Here is a 10199-nt window from a genome sequence, read left to right on the forward strand (position 1 = left end):
CCACGCATAGAAAAAGAATAACTGAGTGTTTATTTGTGACGAATGAATAACAAAAGCAAAACAACAAATTTTGAGACTGAATGGTATATTGAACTCGTTATATCTCGTTATCTCTGCCATATAAAAAATCAATTTAGGCCTATAGGCATCGGCCGCACAATATGTTAAAATAATACATGGAAATATATTTATATGAAGCGAGACGTTATAACCAGCATACAGATGCCTACTGAGACTCCCTCGATGCGCCGTGGATGTGCTCTTTGACCTGAATATAGGTCATGTGACAAGGAAGCACGTGCGTTGTGTAGTCAACTAAATTATACAGTCATATGAGCGAATGACTTGGCGTTATGTCTAATGTATAAGTTTATACCCGGCAAATTGGTACATTGAAGGAAGACATGCTGGCTAGCTGGCTATATAAGTCAACGCTAGGTAGGTGAGGACACATGTATGTAACCGTGTCAATGAGGCTGCCTATGTGCCATCTTAGATATGTTCTACTGAACATGCATAAACTACATGTGTGAAGCTGAGAACATTAAGCTATTCCTCTTTGTGACAATCATCGCTGATGGATGTGTGGAAGAATGCATATCGAAAAATTACTTTCCAGTTATGAGCTTTCCTTATCATTAACTGCCAAAGATAAGCTTTCATCTACAACTTTACCTCGCGTCTACAATTGCTATTAAAGGCCGCGTCAAATTAATTAGTGGCATCATAAGGTATTAATAGTGACATCTATAAACAATGGCTCACGTCAGAAGCGGAACGAATGGCAAAGGCGTTCACCCTGCTTTGAAAGGCGTATCGACGTCTATGCAAACGACCGAGGACGGACTCGTACAATGGAACCAAAACTACCAGGTCTCAGCGTCCAGGCAGATTCTACCCTTGCCAAAAGAAATGATTCCACCCCCGCCGCCGCTGACGAGCGTCAAGGCTTTGTGTTGTCACATTCCGTTACGCTTCCTCAACTCCATCTTAGCCATCCTCACTGTTGTCTGCAACGTGGCCATGAACGTAACGTTGCCCATTTACGCCGACGCCATGATCAAAGCTGGCGGTGACGTTTTCGACGCTCTAGTCTTGGCGGGAGTATTTTTTCCTGTTATCTTTTTCGCCTTTCTTCTCGCCAGCAAACTGTTCTGTGACAGGACACAGAAACTGTTGCCCATTGGCAGTTTTAAAGTGGCGATTTTGGTCGGCTTCTTGACGGCCATGAATGGAGTTTTGGTCGTCTTCGCAAGCCCTGCCGAGAGGACACCTCCGTATCTACAAGGTATACTGGCAACCACACTCGTGCCGTTCACCGTTTTCTTCCGGTATCTGGTACTACGGAAAGGTAAGTCTGTGCACGACTGATTTCATTGTTTTGGGCGATTTACGTGTGTTTCAGCATCGCTGCCTAGTGCTGCCTCACTACTGTAGTCATACCGAAGACTCTAGATTTGGCATCTTGTATACCCATTCAGTCGATTTTCTTACCTGGTTGTTGTTTATTTAAGTGCCATAATGAGTGGTTGATAGAAATGAATACCATCCAGGGTGGGTGCAAATGTAGGCCCTATATACCGCTGTCGACATATACGTCTAACTAATTGAATTGTCGCCCCTTGCGAAATAATTCCGAGATCAGTTTCTGTACAACCAATACAATTTTGTTTATTATGTTTGCCATGGCCCTATTTTGGTGACCAAAGAAAAAGCGACCACAGCAAATGTAAGCCCATTAATTTCGGTTGCTTCGACCAAATGTAATGGTTACTTTGACCCTGTTCTGGCGACCATTATAATGCAACCACTATGGTTAGCCCTTTAATGTTTGGTCGCCCCATTATTTGGTTGGAAGCGCCTGTACGAAAATTTGTTGTTCGAATTGACCAGATCCTTCTAATAGTGTTGTATAAAGATGTTCCTGTATTAGTTACTGACACTGTTTCGCCTCCTACATGTTATATTGATACACTCAATATAACATGATGTATATTAGTACATCATGAACGTACCAAAAAGCAATCACGTTATACAATATTTTTACTGTCTGTGTCATAGCAATAGTTAAGTGCGTGTACGAAGGGAAATGCTCTTATGGGAGCAGTGGAAAGTTACACGGACCTGTTATTAAAGCCAGACTATGTAGATAAAAATTCTTTCTTTCTGTCTTTATTCATCAGTTTAATTTACATACAATAAATATTAATTAGATAATATAACATGCTGGCGGGATTAAAGCTCAATGAGCTTGGCAATTCCGAACAGGTTGTTTTCGCACGTTTTTATCGGATTCAGCTGTCTGAATTATTAAAACGACTGTACATAAAGGGATGAACGGATGAAAACGATAAATGTCTATTACCTATCATGGCGAAGCTATGTAGCAAGTTTCAGTTCAGTACGATAAACCGTTTGGAAAAACACTTTCGGAATCTTGGACTTTTTAAAAGCTAAAAGTGGACAAAAGCGACCAAAACAAAAGTAGATAAAACTCGAACTTACATCTGTAAAATTTTTATGGTAAAAGCCATTCACGAAGTTTCAGTTTAACTTATAAGAACAATCTGGAAAACTACATATTTTTGTTACGGACCGACCGGTGGTAACCTGTAGTCCCCCTACTTAGTAATTAGAATTGAGCATCGGGTGTTAAAATGACACATAATTCTAACCTTTGAAAACTGTTAAGATTATATCACTAATGTTATGTGCCCGAGATCACAAATCTCAGTACGGTCAGACCTGGTAGAGCCACTCCAAGCACAGACCTACCTCCAACTAGCTCTGAAGTATTACCTGGACGATCCTATGATCCCTCTTTAGTGGGAACGGTCAAACCTAGTACCAATCGCCGTGGTTGTTTCATTTTAAAAATGACCAAATTCTCAGACCTCAATTCCCAACTTATAAGGAAACAAGAATATGGATGGATGGATAGAGAAGGGGCAAAGAAGAACTTTCTTCAGAAGTAGTATATGACAATTCAGTATAGCTAGGAGATATTAAACATAACCATAAAATTGAATACCATCGTATAGGTGAAGTATTCCTAATTAATATTTATTTGATTGGTGTTTTACGCCGTACTCAAGAATATTTCACTTATGCGACGAAAACGGGCAGAGCCCGGGGGAAACCCACGACCATCCGCAGGTTGCTGACAAACCTTCCCACGTACGGCCGGAAAGGAAGCCAGCATGAACTGGACTTGAACTCACAGCGACCGCATTGGTGAACTCCTGGGTCATTTCGCTGCACTAGCGCGCTAACCAACTGAGCCACGGAGGCCCCCCAGTTAATATTACTTTAAACAAGAATGAAGTAGAAGAAATGTAAAGGCTTGTCTAATATATGTCAGCCTTCGGGTCAGGAGGTGGTATTATATCATGACTTAAGCCTAGCAGCTCATGACCAACATTTGTTGTCAAAAACAGGCTTTTCAGACCCAGGTGTCAAATAATCCAGAATATCGGTTGCCCGCACACGGGCAACATTTACTGTCCGTTTTTCAAAACAACGGTGTCTAAACATGATTTGTCATGAATTCTTGTTGTGGTTACTCGCACTGAAGCAAAATTTCATTTTTTGTTGCCTGGATCGTCATAGTGAAATCCCGTTTTCGAGAGCAAATGTTATGGGTGTGTGTTGGGCTTTTGTACATTGGTATGCTTGAAGACCATGTACGAATATATATTGTTTACAGTTATAGAACGATTTCTATTCTTCGAAATGATTTGATCAATTTTACTCTAGGTGGTGTCTGCTTCAATACTATTTCTGACCATGTTCTTCAGAGCTATATGTACGAAATAATGTTAGTGCGTGAGTGAGTGCTTCGGATTTAGCGTCGCACTTAGTAGTTTTTCAGTCATATGTGCCCCCTTGTTGCAGGACGGATTTCCACAGCTCTTTAATCTAGTGCTGCTTCACAGACTTACCGAAGGCAAGTAAGCGGCCCCGCCCGAGCCATTATAATGATACAGGCCAACCAGTCGTTGCACTATCCCCTTCATGCTGAACGCCAAGCGAAGAAGTCACAACTTCCTTTCTTATGGTGGTAGGTGTGACTTAGGATTGACCCTGGATCTACTGCTCCCGAAGCGGATGAAATAATGTTTAAAGTAAACTGACCAACCAACTGAGCAAGAATGGGTTTTTCAGGCCCATGTGCTAATATATGTGTTTGTAGTGTATTTAAAGGATGACGATTTTGTAACGATTCTGCTTCCCAGGGGTCAGTTTTCAGCGATTGATCTGCACGGGCGTTGTTCTGGTGGGTTTATTCATCACCATAGAACCTCAGGTCTGGGACCTTGAGGGTAGTGGTTCGGCCTCCGGCAATGGTGGGGACACGGGGATAGGACGAGTGCTCTGGCCCATGTGTTTTGCCCTCGGATTTGTGCCAGCTGCCCTCCTCAATGTGTATATAGAACGACAAACCAAGGGCGAAGAGGTAAGCTTAGTGTCTTTGAACAGGTATTAAGCAAGCTATTTAAATTTATTTATCTGATTGGTGTTTTACGCTGTACTCAAGAATGTTTCACTTTGACGACGGTGACCAGCATTATGGTGGAAGGAAACTGGACAGAGCCGGCGGAAAGCTATTTAAAACAACTTCATAGTACGGTGTATAACGTTTGCACATCTATATAAGACACTGTGATTTTGACCTAAAAAAGGTATGTAAGGGACTATCATTACGAGTAAATAGTGCATTTACTTAACCTGTAAGATTTTGTTGGTGGACCAATTATACTCAAATAGAAGAGACTGAAAAAACATTTTGCTGAAAGTTTGATAAAAAAATCACAAAAGCTAACATAGAGCTTGCACATTAAGCTTTGTACGGAATTAAGATCCGTTAAGGCCGTTAAGATCTTATGATTTATACCAAGATGTGTGCAGAAGTGTCACGACGTTGAGTAATTTTTACAAGAGCCTTCAGTGTGGTTGCCGGATTTCTCATAACACCAACTATAGTATACTGGATCATTATCAAGTAGAAAAGAGTCACTTGATAATAATCCCGGCATGTGAATCAAAATCTTATGAGACCTTTTACATTTAAAAAAGCCTCAACTTCATTATTCTTACCTTCAATAGTCTTGTTTCGTTGACTCTCAAGGCCATATTTGCAGCCCATGACCATTGCGACGAGATCAGGGGAATGGAAACAATTGCTGAATCCTTCTCAAGGCAATGGAACTTCCCATCCTAATTACCACTGGTGCCCTATAAATGAAAAACACTCTATGTGGCGCAGCCAATAGTGGATCATTTTATAACAGCTAATGGGGGTTTCATTCGATTGCACTGATGGCACTGCGACTGCTTATTAGCAGTTTCAATAGTTACGTGTTGATGTCTATGAACGTTTCATAGACACCAACCCTCAGGGAAACATTTTTTCCTACTTTTCTGGTGACGAAGGCTCTAGGATGTGGTAAAAAGGGAAAGAGAAAAGAGCCAAGACGTGGACAAGTCACGTGGCGCATGTGATGTGGCAGTATCGTGTAATGTCGTGTCGACTCCTTGGCGGTGTCGTTAATACCGTGTACGTATACTGCGACAATGTGAATATGTAGTAACACTTCTTTATTTGTAAAACACCCTGGAATACCTCAGCTGATGAAGTATTATTCATTCACCCTCTTCTTGTCTTTTATATCATTCAAATGTTTGTTCTTTGCTCGTTCTGCTTGACTTTTTCCTGTATCTTGACATTAAAGGAGTATTGAGTTCGAAAGTTTTTATCGCTCAAGATGAAAAGAGGGGTATGGTATGTGGCCTGTCAAAAATGTTAGCAACTTTAGATCACATTTACTATAACCTGGCCGTCTGGAAAAAGTTTCACAAAAAGTTCTGTGAAGAGTGATTGAACGATGGAGATAATTGAGGAGCTGAACGTTTATAAACTTGAGAGTTTCAAAGGGAAATAGGGTGAGACGGCTGATGGGTAAGTTAATGTCAATAAATGGCTAACGTTCAAAACATGCAGTAAGACTGTTTTTACCTTTATCTACACAAGTTTCGAACTCGAAACTCCCTCATTCTTTGCGGCTGCTTGATAATTCTCAGCGCTATTGCGCTTACTTCATATCATATTGGCTTCATGTAAGTGTGCAAATTAGTTCTGACAAATCGTGGTCATTCTTGGTTGAAGAAAATCTTGTCCACTTTATGGCTCTTGGAGACGAATTGTGCGGGACTCCGACACGACCATCACAAACAGACAAGGCATTGAATACTATGAATTATCAAGGCGTAGTTAAGACGATAACAAGACGATAACAAGACGATTTTCGACACTGTGGCGTATTTGTGGAGCTTTTATGTTCAAAAATGCGAAAACACATCAGGATATAGTCCACGACATATGAAGATGTAGCAACAAATGTCACGATTAGACCCACGACCACTCCAAGGACTTGCAGTACACAGTGCGTAGTAGTTTTCCAGAAAGCGGGAAAATGGTCTAAGATAATAGATGATTTTAATAAGCGGATTTCTTATTTGCCAACACCGGCTGTTCTTAAGTGTGTACCAATAAGATATCGCCGTGTATGTTTAAACTCCATTTTAAACTTTGTTCAAGTGGAACAAAGGATTAGGGCCAAAGAATATCAGAAAAAAGGCGAAACATTACGATTTGAAAGTCCACCGATTTGAGGTGGATTTTTTTCAGGGCTGGCATTTCCATGTGAACGTAAAACCGGAAAATATACCGATGGAGCTCCAAGGGACAGAGTGAGCGAGATGAGTGATAGGGTCCGCAACTGTGGATTCAGTCCCTTGGATTCTGTAGCCTTGGTACAATTAGCACAGTTTTACGTTCGTTGAAAAGCGCATGATTTCGGCCAAAACGTGGTGAAAATCTGTAGGTCACAGTTGAGAAAAGCTCATAAGTAATTTTACTAAAGATGGATTGGTTTACCCCGGGCACTCGGGTTTTCTCCACTCATACCGCCATTGTTTATTTATTTTTTTACTTGATTCGTATTTTACGCTTCACTCAAGACTAGGCCTATTCCACTTATACGACTGCAGTCAACGTTATGGTGAGAAGAAATGGTTTCTATTTCATAATGTTTTTAATTTTGCTTCACGTATTTACATGTTTCCTGATTTTTTTTTGTTTCAGGCGGAATCCTTTGTGTTCATAACCTGGATTCAGTTGTTTCAGGCTATTTTCGTTGTTTTGTGTTTCTGGGCGGATTTCATTCCTGGCTTTGGAACCGTAAGTCACAGTTTTATGCACCTGTAATTTATGACTCCAGCGTCTTCTCATACATCTTGTGAAATATTCCACTTAATCTGCCTTATTCGAAATATTTTAACAGGTTTACTTCATACAGTTCGCCAACACCTTGCGGATTGTCGTGCTTCACCCCCGGACTGTATATATCCGGTTTCCACGCACCACAATGCTAAACGCCATCGTGTTCTTGAAGAACGGAGCAAAACTCCAATTAAATAATTAAATCCAAAAAAATTTCATACAAAATTCCCTCACTCTCACTGTTCGTGACGGTAAACCGTCAAAGACTCCTGGGTGGCCGCAGTAACTTGTCAAAGGTGGAAGGTTTACACCGGGCACTCCACCGGTTACCCTCCGCCCACAAAACTGAATTATTTTTTCCTGCTTAAAACACAACACTGTTAAGAATTGGATAAATACATAAATAACTAAAGGCACCCTGAGAGCGCAAACCTCTATCACAGCTAAATGTACAAATTGAAAAATTTCTTGGATTCGCATCCATACCAAAATATAGTTGCTTGGGTTTCAGCTCAAATTGTGCCAAAATTTCATCCAATTCCCTATTGAATTGAGCTTTGTCCACTTGCAATTTATACGTTATCGGTCTACAAAAAAAAAATAAGTACAACATTACCAGTCTGCCTACAAAACGTTTTAGAAAATATTTATCTTGGGTAGAATTATGTTACCCGGTAAAGTTTAGCCATCTGCTTACTTTTTGTGATCAATGAGTTTCAGATTTCGGTTAACTCTTGACATAATTTGAAGGACACTAAATCACTGTATATGTGAACTTTCTTTATAAAGATAAATAAAACATGTACTTGCTACGTGATAATGGTATCAAACAGGAAAATAACAGGAAAACAATAAATCGAAATGTTTTTTTTTATTTTATTTTTAAATTTTAAAAAGATATTTATTTTTCAGGTCGAGTCTCCTGCGCTTTTTTTTTCTAAACTGAAGATGGCTTTGGGCTGTATGTTCTCCTCTAGCGACGACTGTTACGGCGTCGCCTTCAAGGCTTGGCTTTTCATTACATCCTACTGCACAGCGAACCTCTTCTCTCTCCTGCTGATCCAATACGCCGAGGGCGCCATCTATGCGGTCATCGTCCAGGCGCTGGTCACACCCTTAGCCACACTATTCTGGACGGTCTTCAAGCCGTCCCCAGCGTTTCACTGGGACCCTGAGTTTACGACGACCACTGGGTTCACGCTGGTCGGCCTGATGGTCATTTCACCCGCTGTCGTCATGTATAACTACTTCAGTAAAAAAGAAGAAGCCACCCCAAATGATACCATTCAGCATCCATGAAGAATAAATATTCCCTAGGGTTATGAATCAGGCTCTACATATGTTTTAGTATTTATAAATTCTGTTTAATGTAAAATGTATATAAAAGTATCTGTTTACGATGTATGACGCTTAACATATAAATATATATACCCTTTTATACAATTAACACATTTATGGCTCTCATTACAAATATATACCCTTTTATACATTTAGTACATTTATGGCTCTCATTACACATATCCTCAGGATGGAAAATATTTACTGCTACCTGAAAAGATAGCTATACATATTTTCACTTTCACATGTATAGAAAGGCTATTCAATATAATGAACAATCTTGACTGTGTGTTTGCTTCTTACTGTTTGACAATCAAATTACATGTGATTTTTATTTATTTCAATGAACACAACAAATAAGTGAACGACGAAAACAACAGTCAAACCCAAATTGAAAGTGAAACAAGGGAAATTAAAATTATTTTCATGTGCTTCTATTGCAATTAATATTGCAACTCCAACATACATTGCAGAGATATCATCTTTTTCGTTCTTTTTTAGAACATATTTAAATCAGGATACTTTAAACTGTTTTCGACATGACAATGAGAACATCCACCTCAAGAAAAACTAAGACAATCAGCTTAAATAATACAAATTTCAGAATGTTTTTAAAAATAGAAGCATCTAAAAAAATTGTAAATAGAAAATGTGTAAAAGTTATACTTTTATGATTTAATTCAGTAGAAATCGTTCAGGCTTTCCCGCCATCTACGCTGTCACTAATTGCTAGGTGATACATGTTGGCAGAAGTGTTGCAATTTTCTTGTTTTTCTTTTTCTTTTTTGTTTTGTTCTTTTTTATCTCTTATTTCAGAATATTTCCAAATATTTTTCACCCACACAATCAAAACACATAACAAAAGGCCTGAACAGTGCTGCGGGAAATTGAACACGTACGTAATGTGATTGGCATTCAAAGCATTGCATTTGTATGGATTGTTGTCTTTCTAAATTACTTAACAAGAAAAAATGATACGTTACTGCTTTTTATACAAAGGATGGATCTCAGTATAGTTTTTTTTTCTTTACTAGTTTCGCTCGTGATCAAATATGTATACATTAGTCTTGATACAGGTACCATGACATGATTCCCCTTTGGAAGTGTACGCTAGTTCTTCAACCTTTTCAGCCGACTCCGGAACCAATATTTTGAAACATTGTGAGAAAGCTATAGGGTGTAGAGAACTAATTTGGCATAGCCTTATGAAGCTTGCATCTTCAGTGACAAAAATTAATCATTTTGACTGCATTTTGATAATAATTGTATGCTTAAATTCCTCTGAAAAAGGTGCTTTATTGTTTTAAAAGGTTGAAGATTTACAGTATGTATGTACAAAGTGCAATGGCATATTGTGATGCTACGTTGAATTCATACAATGTGAATTGCAGGCGACCCACCACGATAGGGCAGACACTATAGCTCACATCCGCCCCAACCCATTGCCGGGCTGAGGCAGAATTATTCGCGCAAGCATCATTTTGGGTCAGCTTTTCAGTCTGGAAAGTTGCTCACTAATAAAATATCAACCCTCAAGACCCCTCAGGGGATTGGCTTTCACAACGTTTATGCAGTGAAT

The 10199-nt window shown here is 39.5% G+C and overlaps 1 protein-coding gene across 1 annotated transcript; it reads left to right on the forward strand.

Moving 5' to 3' along the window:
• Window positions 1-445: 445 nt before the first annotated feature.
• On the forward strand, window positions 446-9921 carry LOC135474838 (uncharacterized). The gene is made up of 4 exons (XM_064754452.1): window positions 446-1351; window positions 4236-4456; window positions 7145-7240; window positions 8195-9921. Exons 1-4 carry the CDS (start codon window positions 757-759, stop codon window positions 8579-8581), a joined length of 1299 nt encoding a protein of 432 aa, XP_064610522.1. The 5' UTR covers window positions 446-756; the 3' UTR covers window positions 8582-9921.
• Window positions 9922-10199: the final 278 nt, after the last annotated feature.

This window comes from Liolophura sinensis, chromosome 9 (assembly GCF_032854445.1).
Source record: "Liolophura sinensis isolate JHLJ2023 chromosome 9, CUHK_Ljap_v2, whole genome shotgun sequence".
NCBI classification, from domain to species: domain Eukaryota; kingdom Metazoa; phylum Mollusca; class Polyplacophora; order Chitonida; family Chitonidae; genus Liolophura; species Liolophura sinensis.

Excerpts from the sequence above, each read along its gene's own strand:
- LOC135474838 (XM_064754452.1), top strand. The coding sequence starts at position 757 with ATGGCTCACGTCAGAAGCGGAACGAATGGCAAAGGCGTTCACCCTGCT. Across the intron at positions 1,352-4,235 it reads GTATCTGGTACTACGGAAAG|GGGTCAGTTTTCAGCGATTG; the intron begins GTAAGTCTGTGC and ends TCTGCTTCCCAG. Across the intron at positions 7,241-8,194 it reads TCATTCCTGGCTTTGGAACC|GTCGAGTCTCCTGCGCTTTT; the intron begins GTAAGTCACAGT and ends TTTATTTTTCAG.